The 19,715-nt window shown below is 44.2% G+C and overlaps 1 protein-coding gene across 1 annotated transcript in view; it reads right to left on the bottom strand.

Annotated features, from left to right (window-relative positions):
* Nucleotides 1-19,715, bottom strand: part of CYFIP1 (cytoplasmic FMR1 interacting protein 1) — a 91,921-nt gene that overhangs the window by 2,744 nt on the left and 69,462 nt on the right. The window contains 9 exon segments of the mRNA XM_084771349.1: nt 903-1,050; nt 1,444-1,682; nt 2,501-2,595; nt 3,135-3,207; nt 3,564-3,694; nt 6,458-6,548; nt 10,409-10,552; nt 14,291-14,378; nt 19,416-19,615. Of these exon segments, the coding sequence (XP_084627475.1) occupies nt 903-1,050; nt 1,444-1,682; nt 2,501-2,595; nt 3,135-3,207; nt 3,564-3,694; nt 6,458-6,548; nt 10,409-10,552; nt 14,291-14,378; nt 19,416-19,615 (1,209 nt within the window).

The following is a 19,715-nucleotide window of genomic DNA, read 5'->3' as shown; positions in this document are numbered from 1 at the left end:
GGAGGGAATGGGACAGAAGAGGGAGGGAGGGTGGGAATGGGACACAAGAGGGAGGGAGGGTGGGAATGGGACACAAGAGGGAGGGAGGGTGGGAATGGGACACAAGAGGGAGGGAGGGAATGGGACACAAGAGGGAGGGAGGGAGGGAATAGGACACAAGAGGGAGGGAGGGTGGGAATGGGACACAAGAGGGAGGGAGGGTGGGAATGGGAAGATACAAGCGAGGGGATAACAATCGGGATATAATCTGAATATAATAAATTAGAAAATTTTTCTAAAATGAGCTGACAGCAGTTAACCTTTTTTCTGCATTACGAGAAATTGGATTTAGCCAGTGACTAAGGAGACTGAAAGCACATTCATCCTTCAGGGCCCCCAGGGAAAGCACATTCCTTTTAGCGTTGTGAGACTTAAGTAGGAGAGTCAGCTGAACTATCTAGAGTTAAAGAGTGAGACAATCTGGTGGTATTTCTGTCATTAAGCCTACTGTGATTAGTTCTGGGAGCAACTGAAAACTTACTAACATGAGACTAAATCATGGAAAGCAGAAGAAAGCTTAACCGTGTTCTAAAGAGTAGAGAACATATTTGAAAATGCAGTGGCAGAGAACACAATGAGTATTTCCTATAATTCAGTTATGGGGAACTTCATAAAATGAAGATAATAAAAGTTTAAAAAGCACATCATGATTTGGAAGCCATAAGATTAGAAGACTATGCCAACATCAGAAAATGTAGGTAAGGTAAGTAGAGCTGATTACCTTAGAAAAGGGAAACAGGACAGATTTAAGAGACAAACTTTCTGGGTAGCTTGTTTAGATTGCTTTATATTCAAACTTGAATCTTACGTTAGGATAAAAAGCATTCCTCCCAAGACAAATGCATTAAGTATTGTCAACATACCACATTTTTTATAATCTCATCTTTGCCATCATGTTTCTGAACTTTGAGGAGATGGTAGCAGAAATCCAACACAGCAAAACGCCGCTGCTGTCCAAGAAGTACAATGATCATGCAGCCAGCCCAGTGGAGCCCGTCTCCAAAACACTGCCTGTGAGGAAGGGCCAAGCAACAGAGAGAATGAGCAAACAGGCAGACTCTCAGTCTGTCTCCAGATGTCAATGATCAGGCCACATTCATTCCTTTGTCCACACAGATTACTACAGGAAACTGGCTAGCACAAGAAGTTTTCCAATTTTGGATAGTGCCAATTTTGGGTTCCCCTTAGCATTCCACCTAGAAATAGCCCAATTTGCCTCCAGTTGCTTTGAATTTACAACTCCTTTCTTTGAATCACAAAAGGAACCCCATTTTGGTGGCATTAGACCAATGCAGTGTTTGTGCACTTGGTCATCTGTGCTGTCTTCACACTCGCTCTTCTAGCAGCCACCTCCCCTGCTAATTCTCCCACTCTTGTGAAGAGTCACAGAACACACACACTTACTCCACTGTAAACTCGTGTGTCCCTACAGGAATGCAGTAAACAAACTGCATGGCACTCCATAGTCTGTGAAACTCCACACACTCATCCACATGCATAACCCCATTGCTAGGCAGAGGCCCGCGCCAGATGGGATCATCCAGAAAGGTCCGGATCCGTGTCAGGATGACTTCAAACATGGACAGACCACAACAGAGCCGCTCCTTGGTCAGCAAGTCCCCCTCTCTTGCGATTGCAATTTGCTGCAAAAAGTACGTGGAGTATTACAAGCCATGACAGAATACTAAAGGACTAAAAACTACCACCAGGTCTACTAATGATGTACTAGAAAATGCTAAGCTGGCAGAAGAGGATTTTGCTCACATCAACAGGCTATATATCAGCAATTACCTATGTTCTAAAGATTAAAAAAACGTGAAGTACAGCAATTCTAAACTATAAGCAACTTTGCCTCCAGGTTATATGGCAAGTTCCAAAGATATTTCTGGTGAACACACACACACAATCTACCAGCATCTAGTGGGTAGAAGCCAATAATGCCCCAAAATGGTGTCAAACAAAGTCCTAATTCAAAATGGCAATGGTGCCAACAGTGAAGTATGCCAGACCTAAGGTAAGCTTCACTCTGATACCTTGCTTTTGTTGCGATTTCTTCTAGGAAGAAACCCTATTTTAAAAACTTTGTTCAGCTGGGTGGTGGTGGTACACACTATTAATCAGCACTTGGGGAGGCAGAGGCAGGAGGATTTTTATGAGTTCTATGCCAGCCTGATCCAGGACAGCCAGGGCCTACACAGAAAAACTCTGTCTCAAAAAACAAAACAAAAAAGCTTTATTTATGACAACAGGTAACATCTGAGTGTACTGAGTGTTTCTGAGATCAATGGTAAGCCCATTCACTGTACATACCATCTCCAGTCCTGACAACCTCCTACAGCAGGGCTCCCCCCACCTCACCCCTAGCCCAGATGGATTTTTGACCTCACAATAACTTCTGGCTGTTTCCAACCTGTCTACTGGTCTAATGTGGATTTCCACCCAGTTTACCGTCCCCCCTTACCTGTGGGGTGCCCAGCCTTTCAATCAGTGGGACAAGATGCAGTGGGGCATACTTGGATTCTAGTCTTTTCATTTTGGCTTCAACTCTCTCCCCCTCTGTATTGGAAGATTTAAAGAGTCAGTTAATGCCATAGATGCAGAGCCTCATTACAAAGAGGACATTGTACTATACTAAAATATACGATATGTTAAAATAGCTCACTCGCAACTTTAATTCAAGCTAACATATTTACTTATGCAATGTAACCATTTAGAACCTGCTTTCAGCTTGGACTAGTTAACTTCCATGCAGTCATTAGTCAACAGAATGAGGGGCCATGGAAGAGTTTATATTTAATGTGCAGTTTTCAAAACTCACTGAAAATTATCAACGTGCTCTAAAGCAAAACAGTACAAATGAACCTCTTTACTCATCATTCACTGTGGCAACTGCCAACTTACTGGTCATTCTTTCTTATTATCTCCACTTCCCCATTTCTGTGTTCTAACCAATTTAGACGCCCCCCCCCCCAAACAGGGATTTGCTGGCTGTGACTGAACAGGCACCACCATAACTGAACACTGGCCTTATGCTCTGGCTGCACAGTGGAAGTATGAGGCCTCCAAGTGCAGTGGGAACTCTGGTTCAGACTCACCTTTTACATGGACACGAGGCAAGATGTTCTGGAAAGGGGCTGCGTGCAACAGGTCACAGACTTCTTCTAAAGACTAAAACAGTGGAGAAAGTCATCCCAGGAAGAGCATCACAGTGAAAAAGACTACAAAGGTCTGGTGCAGAAACGCTACACTTTCCCCGCCTAGAATCAAATAAACACTGAATAGTCTTAATGCCCCATTGATGTTTCTCTGGTCCACTGGAAAAACCATTCTTGAAACAAACATATCCTTGTTTTCCAAATATAGGGAACCAATAAACTTGAAAAAAAAAAAAGATACTTCACAGCACTTCCCACTTATACTCTTAGTAAAGAGCTCCCAAGGGGCAAAAACAAAAAACAAAAACCCTTTGTCACCAGCAGTGAACATCCTTGGCCCAACTAGGGTGGGCTGAACTGAGAACTCACCAGGCTTTGCTCAATTAGCAGACAGAAGAGGACTGCATTTCCCACTTCCCGAAGGTTCTGGAAGCATACTGTTTTCAGCTCTGCATACTCCACAATGTCCTTCAGCTGGTGGTGGAAGAACTCGAGGATGCCTGTGGCAGCAGAAGCAAGTGTCAGGGAACAGCACTTGCACCTGCCAGTCTGTACTGCCTGGTTATGGAGATTGCACATCCTTCCAGCAACAGTGGTTTATATCACCTGGCATATTCTTGACGGACTGCAAGATCTAGCCTTTGACACCCTTCTCTGTCAACTCTATGTTCAGAGGCTATGGTGACAATGTCACCATACCAGAAGAATAAAAGAGTCCAGAGCAACATCTCTAGTGGATTCAGATAAGACATTTGATAAACTCCATCTATCTCTACAGGCATAGAAAGTAGTATGTCTAATTTGATAGAGTATAAAACACCCTGCAGCTAACTTCATACTGGTGGGAAAACTTGGCATACTGGTCATCTTTGCTAATGTCTGGACAAAGCCAATATGGCTAACTTGAGTCATACGTACAATGCTGACCTGGTCAAAAATGGACAGGCAACTAAGACAACCTTGTTAGAGCTCCAACTACCCTAAGAACAAAGTTGGATTTAACACACTTCAAACCATGTAAGACATGTCATCCCTGAACGTCTTCTCAAGGATCCACTTTTCTGCCCAGCTCAGAGAGAGACCATCTCCCACTTGTCAGCTACCCAGTGTAGGGAAGACCCTTTCGTCTGGGTCATCCCTTAACCAGCGTGAACAAAAGTTAATTCTTTGAACTACTGATTTGTGTTCTACCAAGACTTGTCTGACCTAATGCTTCCTCTTGAGCATTCAAATTTCCATCTGCTTTCTGTCAGTGAACTGAAATATGATTATTCTGAGTCAGGGCCACACTGGTTGTTATTTTCTTTTATTATAGCAGTGTGTAGTCTGACAAACTCCATTCTGGTAAAGGGCTACCAGATTCCATTGTATCACTAAAGACCTCCAACGCTAGCCCAGGAAGAACTCCCTGGATGAGGGAGCCAGAGTTTATTCTCTAAGGAAAAAAAAATGTTTACACCTTGGTAAAAGTCCCTGCACCAGGTTACTTCAACTACAAATGAACCTGACCTTACATTCCTTAGATACTCACCTAGCAACAGCCAATCAGCTCACTTTGGGAAAGTACAAGGAATCTAAATATACTTTCTGCTGTCCAAACTAACCTCAAATGGTCTGGTGCATAACAACAACCAATCAGAGACAGATTGTCTGTTCATATATTGTAAAACCCATTTCTTTGTCTAAAACCTATAAAAACCACATATTTTTGTCACTGAGTCAGTGAGGGAGGGAGTCCCTGTCTGGCCTTGAGTAGATGACTCTTGTGCATTTGTATCAGAAGTGGCTCGTGGGTGGTCTCTGAGGATCTTGAGGTCTGGGCATAACAGCAGAGTCATTCCTCAAATGGCAACTGTATCAGCCCCATCAGCGGGTTACTCACCAGGATGGCAGCATGAGTTAGTCACGTGTGGGCTCAAGTATGTTAACAAGGTGGAGGAGCATGTGGGGAGCAGTAGTGAAGCATTCCTCCATGGGTATGTGCTTTCAGATGACTAGTTTATGATGATCTAATGAACAAATTCAGCCAGGCATCGTGACACATGCCTTTAATCCTAGCACTTGGGAGGCAGAGGCAGGTGACCGATGTGAGTTTGAGGCCAGCCTGGTCAACAAAGTGAGTCCAGGACAGCCAGGGCTACACAGAGAAACCCTGTCTCATCTAATAATGGCATTATGAGGAGGTTAGGTAAGATGGGGCCTGGTTGGAGGGAGCAGGTCACTTGGGAGCATATCTTTGTGTACTATATTTTGTCCTGGACTCTTCTATATGCTTTTCTCTGCCTCCTGTCTTCCAGAAGGCAAGCAGCCTCTTCAATAGGATCCTGCCATCGTGACATTTTTGCCTCAAAACATGGAGCAAGTGTTCATGAACAGAATCCTCTGAAACTGAGCTAAAATAAGTCTCTCTTCCCCTAAGTTTCTTCTTAGAGGCATCTGATCACAGTGATACAGAAATAACCAACTGATACCATCTTTGGAGAGAATACTAACAGTAAGAGTTTATAAAAGAGCCCGCCCTCCTTCTCATGAAAGGGTTTCTCTATGTAGTCCTGGCTGTCCTGGAGTTCTGTAGACCATGCTGGGATTAAAGGCGCATGCTGCCACTGCCACCACCCCAGCTAAAAAAATGCACTCTTAAGTGACAAAAGTTCATAGAGCTGAGCTTATTCCTAAAACAACACAGCGATCATGATGGATATTTATTTGGATGGCCTCATAGTAGCCTGCAGCAAGGCATATAAGCTGATCCAGAAGTGCGTATCTAAGGACTTTGGGTGAAGTTCTCACAGCCCATGAGCCAGATAGGGCAAAATGTTTTCCAGACCAACAAGACTATCTAATGGGTAAGAGGCCAGAGGGTGGGTACAGGGAGCTGGGCCTTGTGGCAGCTCTGGATGTTTTTTTCCCCATTAAGCTCAAGAGGGCAGTAGGATCTGGTGGTTAAGCTCCTTCTACCTTTCTTGGTAGGTGATTATTTTCAGCATCTGGGATAACAACATGTTCAATACCCCAGTGTAACAATCTTTGCTGCCTGACAAAATGGGTCCTTCAGTTCTTTTTACTGCAAGAGGAGACCCCAAGGTAACTCCCTGTCCATGTGCCTGCTCCCTAATCATAAGGTATATTTGTTTGTTCTACTCTAAACAGGCAAACTCTGGCTTACACTTCTTTCAAGTCTGATCCTTCTCAATTGCTTCCAACTGGATTCCGTCCTCTCGAGGGGTGCACTCATGAGGGGTACTGCAGACACCCTTACTCACCAGGAGAGCCATACTCGTGTCGAGGAAGGCGGCAGATCTTAGGCATCACTTCCATCAGAGTTTTCACATACTGTAGGATTGTGCCTTGCAGCTGCAAGAGATAAAGGCTGTGTTGGCTCTCACCCTCTATTCCCATGGAAGGCCCTGGTGAGTGTGTGCTCTGAAAATTAGGCCACTAGCAACATACAGTTAGGACCAAGACTGTAGAGTCCGTCCCATGAAAAGAGCCAACCTCTACCAAATATCTATAGAGATGACTATAGTTACACTCTAAACTACACCTCTCCTTCTAAGACACACGTGGTCAGGAAGTAGAGCAGAAGAGGTCACACCCCTATGTAGCTTCCATGCTGACCCACCGTCAACACCAAGAGCAGCTGGAGGGGCAAGAGCCCTCACAGGACTATTTGACAGGCTTAGGATGGCTTCCAGGGTAGACCATGTGACCTGTGTGTTCAACGATAAGAAGTCTGCAGTCCTATTTTTTTTTATCTCCAACTTGCAAGTACTTTGGGGGCAGGTCAGTCCACAGGGTGTGCATGGCTCCTAAGGTCACCCCTGTGCAGAACCAAACTCTGCTACATTCTAATGAAGTGTGGTGGTTTGGATAAGAATGGTCCCTATAGGCTCATCTATTTTAATGCTTTGTCCCTAGGGAGCTGGGCTAGCTGAAAAAGTTTAGAAGGATTAGGAGGTGTGGCCTTGTTGGAGGAAATGTGTTGATGGGGTTAGGCTTTGAGTTTCCCAAGGCCATGGCAAGCCCAGTGTGTTGCTCCCTCTGCCTGCTGCCTGCGGATCAGGATGCAAAGCTCTCAGCTAGTTCTCCAGCTCCTTCACTCCCTGCCGTAACAATGGATTAACCCTATGAAACTGTAAGGGAGCCCCCATTAAATGCTTCATTTTATAAGAGTTGCCTTGGTCACAGTGTCTCCTCACAGTAACAGAACAGTAACTAAGTCATTAATCCTTAATATAACGCGTATGTTATATAGCTCTACAACTTCTCAGAGTTCCATTAGCTTTTGCTACATGTTAACTTCAAGAAAATATCATTTCTTTGATGGATTGAGGCTATACTCAGCTGGCCCCAAATTCAGATTCAAACTTTCTAGTCACAAATGGGCTGTACAGCATAGTTTGATGTCAACTTGAAACGAGTTAGAGTCAGGTAGTAAGATGGACTCAACGGAGACAATGTTTCCGTTAATACTGGCCTGTATACTCAACGGAGACAATGTTTCCGTTAATACTGGCCTGTAGGCAAGTCAATAGGGCATTTTCTTGAGTGACAGTTGATGTGGGAGGGCCCAGCGGCTGAGCAAGCCAGGAAGCAGCACATCTTCAGATCAGTTCCTGCCTCCAGATTCCTACTCTGAGTTCTTGCCCTGACTTCCTTCAGTGACAGACTGATGGGGATATAAAAGCTGAAATCCTCTCCTCCCTAAATTGTTTTGGTTATCTGTTTTTATCACAGCAACAGAAACCTTAACTAAAACATGGGCAGATCATGTAAAAAAGAAAAGAAAAAAGAAAAGGTAATTGAAATAGAGAAGGTTAGGGCTCAGTGATAGAGTGCATTTCTAAGACTCCCAGCATCATAATGAAATAAGTAAAGTAAGCAAGTAAGGAGAAGCCATTGAAGATGTTCAAACATTCTCTTTCAGTGAATAATAGAAATAAATTGGGCTGGAGAGATGGCTCAGAGGTTAAGGGCACTGACTGCTCCTGCAAAGGTCCTGAGTTCAATTTCCAGCAACCACATAGTGGCTCACAACCATCTATAATATAATCTGATGCCCTCTTCTGGCTGCAGGTGTACATGCAGGCAGAGCACTGTATAAATAATTATAAATAAGTAAATCTTTTTTTTTAAAGGAAGAAATTATGTGGGTTGAGAAGATAACAGTCCAGAAAATATCTGCTATGCAACAACGAAGATGTAAGTTCAAGTCTGAAAACACACATTACAAAACAAAACAAAACAAGGCAGGCGGTGGTGGTATACACCTTTAATCCCAGCACTTGGGAAGCAGAGGCAGGCAAATCTCTGAGTTTGAGGCCATCCTGGTCTACAAAGTGAGTCCAGGACAGCCAAGGCTATACAGAGAAACCCTGTATTGAAAAAAAAAACCAAAAATAAAAAATAAAAAAATAAACCAAAAAAAAAAAAAAAGCCAACAAAAACAAACAAGCAAAACAAAACCAGGGCATGCAGTACATTTGCAATTTTAGCACCAGTGAGCCAGAAAGAGGTGGTTCCCCAAGGTTTATTGGGCATCCAGTCTAGCCTTCTTGGTTAGTTCCATTCCAGAACAGTACTCTGTCTGCCTTAAAACAAGGTGGGGCAAGGGATATAGACGGCTTGTGAGTTAGAGTGTCTGCTCCAAAAATACAAAGACCTGAGGTCATATGACCTCTGCATGGACACACACGCGCGCGCGCACACACACACACACACAGAGAGAGAGAGAGAGATGGGAGGGAGGGAGGGAGGGAGAGAGAGAGAGAGAGAGAGAGAGAGAGAGAGAGAGAGAGAGAGAGAGAGAGAAAGACAGGGGAGATTATGAGTAAAAACCACAAGTCCGCTGTGGCCTACAAATGACATCATTTCCCTTCCATCCCCTCCATGGCCTCTGCTTCAGCTTTTGCCTCCAGGCTCCTGCTCTATTTGAGTTCCTGTCCCGACCTCCTTTGATGATGACGTGATAGGGAAGTATATGCCAAATAAACCCACTCCTTCTCATCTTGCTTTTGGTCATGGTGCTTCATCATAGCAAGAGTAATGCCAAGACAGGCTTCTGTGCAGATGGTGACATGAGTGCCAGCCTGACCTCACTCTGAAGTTACACACGTGTACCTAAGGCCATTAGTCACATTAGTCACCAGAACAAGAACCCATCACCACTTGCCTCACTAATGAACTGTACAGCTCGCTTGCATCTGCCAGGAGCCTTCTCTCTGTAGCACTTGTGAAGAATGGCCTCACAACTCCAGCATCCTTATAGTGGCTGTCCCTGCCCACCATAAATGCTCGAGGGTCGGTAAAGTTAAAGCTCCTGTGGTCAATAGGCTCTGTTCATTTACCTCAACCCAAATGCTTCCTGGAGCTCTGTGCTTTATGGAGACTCATACTTCACAAATAGAAACAAGAATTTTTTTGCAGAGCTGGGGGCTAGAGAGATGGCTTGGTGATGAAGAACACTTGCTGTTCTTCCAGAGGACCGTCATTTGGTTCCCAGCATCTACATATCAGATCATAGACAACTGCCAACAGAAAGAAACTGGGAAACCAGACTGCAGCAAGCATCTCCGATTAGGCCTTCTGTCTTCTGTTCTGCTTTTATCCACCTCAAGACTGGGCTAACAATGGTGGTCTATAAGACAGGGATCACTTCTGCATATAAGAAGATAGTATATTATCTTATAATAAAGATAGTATTTTGGTTATTAAACATTCCTAAAGCCTGGTATAGTGGTGCAAGCCTATATACCAGAAAATCTAGAGGCCAAGGCTGGATGGCTGATGACTGAGGTCAGCTTATGCTGAATACAGTGAGACTGTATCTCAGAAAGGCAGAGAAAAAACAACAACAACAAAACACCCAAAAAAACTACCAATTAGTCTAATAAACTTCCATCTTTCCTTTTGGGGGGACTGGGGTATTATTCTTAGGAGACAGGGTCTTGTCATGCTCTCTAGACTGGTGTGAAGCTCCTGGGTTCAAGCAAAACTCCTGCCTCAAGTCTTGTGAGAAGCAGGCAGAACAGCGACATACCCCTATATCCAGAAGAACCATTCTCTTTGGTTAGGAAAAGTGTCTGGAAGCTAAATTGAAGCATTGGTCTGTTAAGAGACTTGTAGCCCAGAAAGAAAGAGAAGACGCCCATGGCTGGCTTCGCCCACCCCACTGAACCCACGCGACAGGGAAAACGCATTCCAGGAAAACTCACCAGGCTCTTGACAACCTTCAGCAGCTCTTCCATGACCACTGCAATGCCCTGGTAGCCAAGCAGCCGGCAGATGACTTGGAAGTGAGGAGGCCCCACAAAGTTCCGGTAGCTGCCATAAATGCTGGAGTAGGCTAGGTTCAAAGCCTGGGGGAAGGAGGACAAAGTTTTCAACACGGTTCTCACGCATTCATTCCGATGGCAGCTGGATTAAGAGAACCAGCGGCTTTCCTTGTAACATACACAGCCCCGCTTTCTTACATGCGGAGCTTTTCACCCTTCCTGAGAGCAAACTGTAAGCAGAGAAACTACTGGGACAAGTGGAGGCTGTCCTCTTAGGGAGGCAGGAAGTATTCTGGAGGTGACAGGAGCAGTTCCCAGGAGCAGGTGACGAAAGATTTTCATGCAGGAAGGGCCCCTAACCTTGTGGAGGAACCAGGTACAGAGATCAGGGAGGTCCCTAATGAAAGGGTTAAATTTCCCTTAAAACTTCTTTGGCGTGCCGGAGACTTGAACTCAGATCCTCATGTTTGCACAGGAAGCACTCTTACCCCAGAGCCACTTCCACAACTTGTCCTAACGTTTAAAAGTTAATTTCTAGTTTGAAGTTGCTGCGTGTATGACTTCAACTCCAGCCTTAAGTTTGTTAAAGTTTATTTTGTGGCTCAGGATATGGTCTAGCCCGGTGAATTTCCATGGCCATTTGAAAAGCATATCCTGGGCTGGAGAGATGGCTCAGAGGTTAAGGGTACTGACTGTTCTTCCAGAGGTCTTGAGTTCAATTCCCAGCAACTGCATGGTGACTCACAATGTACTCTGATGCCCTCTTCTGGCCTGCAGGTGTACATGCAGGCAGAACACTATACATAATGAATATATATATAAAAGAAAAGCATATCCTGCTGCTGTGGAGTGTTGAGGTTCAGTTCTTCATTGCTGCTCGTCTTGTCTCAACATCACACCTATCAGTTACTGAGAGAAGAGTTGGTGTTCTTGTGTACAGCCTGTGATGGGCCGCATTTCTTCTTTTAAAAATTGGCTTTTGTTTCTGTATAGAAGCTCTCTCTGGCATATAAACATACAGGATGGGTATATCTTGAGTTTCTTCCATGGTAACGTCCTTTGCTCTGAAGTCCAGCTTATCCTGTTTTAATGTAGCCGCACCTGCTTTGTTCTGACTGCTACTTGTACCACATACCTTTCCCCTATTCTCACCTTTACCTTCTGTTATCATTTAACAGAAAATGAGCTAGGTTGAACATATTGTAGAGCTAAGGATTTTTGTTTGTTTCTTTGCTGAGAACGAAACCCAGGAGCTCACACACAGTAAACACATATCTGTCATAGGCTGTGCCCTGGTCCTAATTGTCTTTTAATCCATTCTGCCAATTTCTATCTTTTAAATGTACTTAAGCTGTTTATAATTAACACATTTACCCACTGGTAGTGTAAGGTTAAACCCACTGTTCTCTTTATTTCCTGCTTGTTCTCTGTTTCCTGTTCTGTTTCCTTCTTCCTTCATTCCCACTGGGCTATTGAAAGCAGTTTTTAGAATTTCACTTTGATTCACCTATAGCACTTCTGAGTATATGGCTTCATAAAGATATCTGTTAAGTCTACTGTTGCCACCATTGCCACTCGGAACTTTTGGTCCCTCTGTCCATCTTCCTGTTACTATTGTTAAGCATGCCCTATGCATACAGTGAGAACCTCGTCAGGGCTACATGGACACCAGTGTGCAAGAAAGGCACAGCACGTCTGAAGAAGGGCTTGTATGTATCCCTAGGCGCTTGCTTCTTAAAATATCCATTCTTTTACTGGCTTCCTTACATCTGGAACCCAACAGCATGGTATATGAGCTTATTTAGGTCACGTACGCAAACACGTATACTATAATAACTGCTTTGACAAGTTTCAGAAGTCAGAACTGGCCACACATGTTGTATGTGCTTACCTCCCAGCCCAGGGAAGCCTTAGACCTGAGGATTGGATGACTCCTTCTCCCTGGGCAGAAACACTTGACATGTCTGTTTAGCCTCTGAAGAAGACTAACCTCCATTTGATATGTCTTTTGCCTGTGTGGGCCCTGCTGTGTGCTCTTGCTGCATTACACTGCAGCCATGAACATAAATGACTATGAGTCCTGAGTCCTTCTGGTGAATCACAGATGAAGGACTTGTCATGGACCCCTAAAACAACAGTCTGAGCCTATGCTGCTCAGAGTGGCCTGCCTACATGGACCACTCCAAGAGCAAAGATGTTGCCTGTATCGCATCACACACAGCTGACAGAAGCATGACCAGATCAGGTGAGAAGACTCATCTCTCAAGATCTTTCTTTGTTTTGTTTTGTTTTGTTTTTGGCTTTTCGAGACAGAGTTTCTCTGTGCAGCCTTGGCTGTCCTGGACTCACTTTGTAGACCAGGCTGGCTTCGAACTCACAGAGATCTGCCTGCCTCTGTGTCCTGAGTGCTGGGATTAAAGGTGTATGCTACCATTGCCCGGCTAAGATCTTTCTTACAGTCCACCACTGTTCCAAAAACTGGGAATTGAACTCAGGACCTCTGGAAGAATAGGCAGTGTTCTTAACCTCTCTGCCATCTCTCCAGCCCCCTCTTGTTTTTTTTTTTTTTCTAAACATGCATCCTATATTTAAGATAATGTCTGTCTGTCTGTCTGTCTCTGTGTCTATGTCATGCTGTGGGAAATCTATTCTTTCTACTAAACCTTACTTCAAAAACCCCTAAAGAAGTCATTTAACGGGAATTAACATTCCCCGACAATCAGCACTTCTTGAAACCAAAGTGTGTGCTCTATGCTTTACTCATTGAGAAAACTTGCATTCTCTTTACCAACCACGCTGCTTTAAATCGGCCAATCTCAGAGCATGGGGCTGAGCCCTGGCCACTCAAGAGTGAGACATCAGACCCTTTAGCGTTAGAAATAAAACCACGCTGGACTCTCATGGCGTGTGCTTGCCTTCTTGACCTGCCATGCCCATCCACCCCTCTGCAGAGGCGAAGCCTTTCTTTCGAATGAGTGGTTATTTCCCCTGGACCCCAGGCCCATGCCTAACACAACTGGAAAGGAGATCATGAATGCGAGGGTGAGGTCTAAGGTTTGTGTTTGTTTGTGTGTGGGTGGGGTGGGTATGGGTGTCCCAGAATATTCGTGACATGAAAAGAGATGGGGTGAGGAAAGGCACTAGGCAGAGAGGTAGGGGGCACCAGAGAAGCAAAAGATTGGAACAAAGTATAATGACATATATGTATGAAAATACTAGAATAAACTATTATTTGTATAGTTATTGCTAAGTTAAAACAATTAACTTTTAAAAGGAGTTTTTTTATGGCTAGGTGTTAAATGTTAGTAGTCCTCAGTTCTGTCTTTCTGCTTTTTCTGTTTTTAACAATGAAATAAAAAGAAGGACACTCCTGGAGATGTAAAGCTAGATTTCCTCTGGAGGTCTAGCTAGCCAGTTAAACTGTAATCCAGGTTTCTTCAGAGACTCAAAACTAAAAAGCAATACTTTTCTCTCTTGGTTAGTTTCCTGTCAACCTACACAAGCTAGAGTTATCTGCAAAGAGGAACCCCAACTGAGAAGAGAGTTTGTGGGGCGTTTCTTGATGAATGCCTGATGTGGGAGGACCCAGCCCATTGGGGACAGTACCACCCTTGAGTAGGTGGTCCTGGGCGCTATAAGGAAACAGGCAGTGTTTCCTCATGGCCTCGCCAGCGGTCCCTGCTTCCAGCTTCCTGCTCTGACTTCCCTTCATGATGGGCTACAACTGTAAGCTGAAGTAAATAAGCCCTTTCCTGCAAGATTTTGGTCAGGTGCTTACCACAGCAATAGAATCTATCGCTACACAGACAGAAAACAACTTACCTTGGATCCATGCAAATACTGGGGTTGTGCATTAGGCTGTTTGTCTCTTTGAAATTCCTGAGAGAATGGTAATACTGTCCGAACAAACCTAAACGAGAAAGATTACAAGGGGGAAAAAAAAAAGAAAGAAAGAAAGCCAAATTTAATAGTAATTAGCTTCAAAAGGTTTTTTTTTTGTTTGTTTTGTTTTGTTTTGGTAGATCATAAATCTTTCTCCCTGTTAAATGGTAACATCAAATAGGAAAATTCTAGCAAATCAAAACCCACAGAATCAAATATACATAAATATTCTGCAATAGTGCAGAGCAGGAACCTGTTGACCTCCTCCCTGTGAACACAGTCTTATGGTTCACAGAGTCTGGCCCGCTAGTGTCAAAACCATCGTGAGGCTAATGCAGACCTTGATAACTGTAATGAGCACATCCTTAGCTTGGCTTTGTCCCAGAAACATGGTGAGGACAGTAGCGCACAACAGGAGCTATGGCATCCCGGGTAAGCAGAGCTAGTTCTGGGCTAGGAAACCAAGTATTTTTTACACAAGTCAACCAAGAGTCTGCATCTTGACAAATGTATCTAGCCCATTTAAAACTAGATTAAATTTCAAGCAGAAACTGTCAAATTCGTGTTGAAATGTGGGGCTGGAGATGCCTCATAGTTAAGAGTACTGGCTGCTTACAGAAGGCTGGGTTCAGTTCCCAGCACCCATATCATGGCTCAAAATTGTCTGTAATTTCAGTTCCAAGGGACCAAATGCCTTTTTATAATCTAATGCAAACTCGGCACACACGTGGCACCAACACAAACACACAGGCAAATATACACATAAAAAATCCATACACAGGTTTGCTAATTATATCAGTCTAAGAACTTGGTGAACTCACATTATACTACAATAAATTCAAATGACCTTTTCAATAGTTAGCTCATAACTAGCACATGCACCTGAGAGGCCAGGAACCTGCAAGGCCAAGTGTTTCACCGGCAGAGTGCAGTTAGGGGGCCAGAGTCTCACCTACTGAAGGGCAGCTGTCAGACCCTAGTAACTGTGGGCTGCAAATCTTCCCAATTAGTATTCAGAAGAAAATCCTCCTGGTGTTTAGTCTTTCAAAAGGCTGGTCTATTACTGTGCTGAGGCATGTTGATAAAGGGAACCCTGACTAACTCTAGGGCATTTGAACTATTAGGGTAGGTCTAAGGGAATGACTAGGACGGAGAAAGTATGGTACTGGGGGTGGGGCTTTGATGTTTCACAGTCTCTCACCATCGCCAGTGTGCTCTTGTCTGCCTGCTGGCATGCTTTCCCACTAGGAAGGCGATGGTCTCTTAAGCCCCTGGTCTTGTAAGCCCTGATAAACCCTGTGTTCTTCAAGTTGCCTTGGTCATGGTGCTTTATCTCGGCAACAGTGAGAGTAATGATGCACCTGGCATACACAATACTCGGCTCGCCCACATCTCTGGATGTCTACGTGCCTTCACCTGCCTCTGTATTTGTGTCTGTGCGGCATGGCAGTGTGACTGCAGGAGACGTGTGCACGCACCAGAGGCCATGCATTTGTTCTAGGAAGGACGTGATGCCAGGATGCTGCTTCCAAGAGCCTCTCTTACCCTAAGGTGCAGGGCCTTGTTCACAGTGCGGGGACAGATCACATAGAGAAAACTCACACACCCATCAACCTGTCTGTACTGAGGAGCGGGGCAGGAGAGGGCAGATGATAGAGAAATCTAAGCCCCAGTCTTTCCACTCCAACCATAAGCTCTTACCAGAACTAAAACTGTAAGAACACGTGACATCACGCCACAGTTTACAGTGGCTATTTTCATTTTGCTCATCAACTTTTTATTTTTCCTTCTCCCAGCTTTGGTTCAGATAGTTAGTTCCCACTGTAACAATTTCAAATTCACCGGCTTTTTGCAGAACCGAACCTAACATTCAGCTAAGGAAACAGAGTTTTCGCTTCCAATATTTTATTTACAGTATTAATTCATTTCATTCTCCTCTCTAAAACCATTGCTTCTGTTATATTTGAATTTCTTAAATTTTTGCTCATACTTACAGTGGCTAACACTCTTGCCTTCTGACCATATCGACACTGTCATCTCTGTACCTGTGTTATGAACCGATGTTTTCCTTCATTATAGGTCATGTTTTCCTGATAGTGGGCATATCTAACTCCAGATTGGGTGTGAGACACTGTGACATCTTCTTTTAAAGTGTTGATTTTTGAGGAAGTAGTAAGCAGCAAAGCTATCTGCATATCAGCTAGAGTTTTAATGACTGTCTATGGTGTTTCCATGGGAAGGCACAGTAGTTAGAACTAAGATTTCCTACCAAGGCAAGAAATTTCTACTGATTCTGTCAAGTATCTCTTGGTCCTGAATAAGTTTCTACATTCTTCTTGACAAGGACAGCAGATGATCCATCTTGCTACAAGCTCTGTGAATTACTCCAACTATGGTTCCCCATCACCATGGAGCTCATGTTGGCTTCAAGGGCTACTTCTTTGTGAAAGTGCCACCTCTTCCATATTGGACTACAAATTTCAGCTGTCTGAGCTTTCCTGAGTTGTACTGTTTCTTCTTACAAACAGGACTCCCAAGCTCGACTCTGACTGACCGTCTCTCTCCTTGGTTCAGAATGTGCTTCTAGACAGAAAGCTAAGACAGCCAGAAGACAGAGCTCATGATTCCTTTATGAACAGGAAATAGTAGTGTTGGAGACTAGGTGAACTGTGTGTTTTGTACAATTCAGGTTTGTCTAGTTGTCCTCTTATTTAAAGAAAAGGAATAAATACAGACCCTGTTGCTCCATTGTACAAAACAACTTTAACACAGTACTGAGTATATACTTTCATCTAAAGCCAAAATACCGAAAACAAATGCTGAACTATAGTGGGAAGGTTTGTTTCACAGCAGCCAGAACCAGCAATTCTTAAAGTACTCTGCATTTTGTGTAATTGGACAGGCAGATGTCATAATGAAAGAAGAGGTCTTCTTCGTGTTTAGGGAAGTTAAAAAATACAGAAGCAGACTGATGATTCAAATGAACACTGTGGTACTGAACCGAAACTGGGGATATCAGAATGTACGCATTTGTAATATATAGATGACTCTACAGAAATAAAACACATACAAACATTCATGAATACTATGAGTTAATGTTTGGGCATCCGAAAGGTATTTTCACATTCTTTCTCCATAGCTCTAGAAGGTACAGATAGGGCCAGTATAGCTGTACAGGTGATGATAAGATTGGGAGCTGAGAGTAAGGCCCTTGATCCACCATGGCTCTTGTCCTTATAAGAAGAAAACAAGGGTCAGAGAAGAAGATTTAGAAGAAGACGACCAGGCAAAGCCTGGAAGGATACTGCTCCACGCCATGGGGGGTCAGGAACCGACAGCCGCTGGCGACCACAAGCCAGCATGAGGCAAGCAGGGATGCCACCCGGAGTTTAAAGAGGAAGTGTGGCTTGCTGACACAATGCTTTGGACTGTAGCAGAACACTTTCCCATTTAACAGCGGCCACAGAAATCTAAAACAGTGAGCATACGAGCACTCCCTACTGGTGTCACCGAAGGGTCTAGAAACAGTGACATCCCAATGTCGGTGAGCATTATCAATCACCCAGACACCCTATCTTAAAGTGGTTCTTATGAAACAGTGGGAGGATAAAAGCACACAGACACCAATGGAATGGGTGCTCACTACCCAAAGCTGATTACAGGAATCACTTGAAGACAGTAAGTCTAATATAGAATCCCTGACTACACATATAATCATCAACAAAGAAAAGAATGTTAACGCAGAATATTGATTTAAATTTGCAGAGGAAAGAAGGAATTAGGAATGCACTGCTCTTCAACCACCCAGGGACAGAAGAGATCAAGCTAAGCATTTGTCCAGATGCTAAATCTTGTGGGTCAGATTCCAATAAGGCTCAGTTGCTCCCTTACTAGTTACTTACAAAATTTAAACAGAAAAGTGTTAACTGGATAGTGGAGAAACATGGGAGCAACCCCCTTAGACACAGAAGTCAAATTGGCCAGTGGTATACCCTGTTGCCAGCAGACTTCTCGCAGAAAGACCACACTGGCCCTAAGGAAATCCCATTCTGCCGACCAGGGTAGATGGTGTTATGATACAACCATTCTGTCACCCAACTGGCTACTTTATTCTCATTAACACAACAGCAAAATGGCTAAGTGGGAAGCAAGCCATGCCCACACTCACACAGTCCTCAACATTTCAGATAGAAACATGGAAAGACTCTCCGGCCCCACACTGATATCAGGGAGGCTTAAAGCAGGCAGTACAGTTCCAGCAGCCATTCCAATACGCATGAGGCTCTGTTCACAGTCACAACTAAAGGTGCTGGGAGAGCCTTGGCTCTCCTGCGCAGGCTCCAGCCTTTGACCATTCGTCGTCTCTACAAGCAAAGCAATGGCCATCTACCCAAGTGCTGGTCCAATGCTGCCCTTGTGAATTGAAGAAACAAGGCCTGAGAGACCAGAACATGAGAAATCACGAGGGAACTAGGACGGACAGAGTAAAAGAAGGAAGTCTACTATGGAAAGTCAGTGCCTAAGATCACCCACTGTAGATGCCTGTGAACAGGAGTATGGAGCCGGAGCTTTCTACTTTGTGGGTTCTTTTTCCCTTTATTCTCCTACCCACCCCATTTCACCTCCCATCACTAGATAGGAGAAAAGAGAGAGGGAGAGAGGGAGGGGGAGAGAAAGAGAGAGAGAGAGAGAGAGAGAGAGAGAGAGAGAGAGAGAGAGGTGTCTTTGAATCAAATTTCTTCTGGTTTCTTCATTGAATACAACTACTAACAAACTGCAACCAACCCCCCTGAACAGCCATAGAATTTATATACCCTTTGAACATTTCCCAGAATTCCAAATGTCACACAATAACAGAAACTATCTGTAGGTGGCAATTCTTCACCTCTGCTAGAGTACGAGGCAAATCATAGTCACCTGCTGTGAAGCAGCCCCGTATTCCCACACCTGGGATTAAAACGAAAACATAGTCTTATAATATTTCTGTGGTTTTAAAAAAAATAAATTCAAGAATTCTCACTATAGGGGTACTCAGACATGTCTGTGGTGCTAATGCCATGCTTACCGGTTGGTGGAGCCGTTATAGCAGTAGTTGGGCAAGAAGTCGTAGTTCAGCTCCCAGAAGACATGGAGGGTAATTCTTCCATAAGGTGCAGACACATTGTGGTTGGCTTCCCGGAACATGGCATCAAAGCTGTCTAGTGTGAGGTACCTGCTGAGCAGCTTGTGTGTCATACGGTTGATTTCTAAGAGCCCATCTAGTTCCTACAGGACCACAGAGACAAGGGTGGTGAGAACAGAGATGGGCCACACAGGAAGGAGGCATTTCCCTGCAGTCTGCACTCCCCACCCAGGCTATGTGATC

Source organism: Acomys minous, assembly GCF_964271855.1.
Source record: "Acomys minous genome assembly, chromosome: 2".
Classification (NCBI taxonomy): Eukaryota; Metazoa; Chordata; class Mammalia; order Rodentia; family Muridae; genus Acomys; species Acomys minous.
The sequence above is the reverse complement of the archived record's forward strand: the minus strand, read 5'-3'. Positions and strand labels throughout refer to the sequence as shown.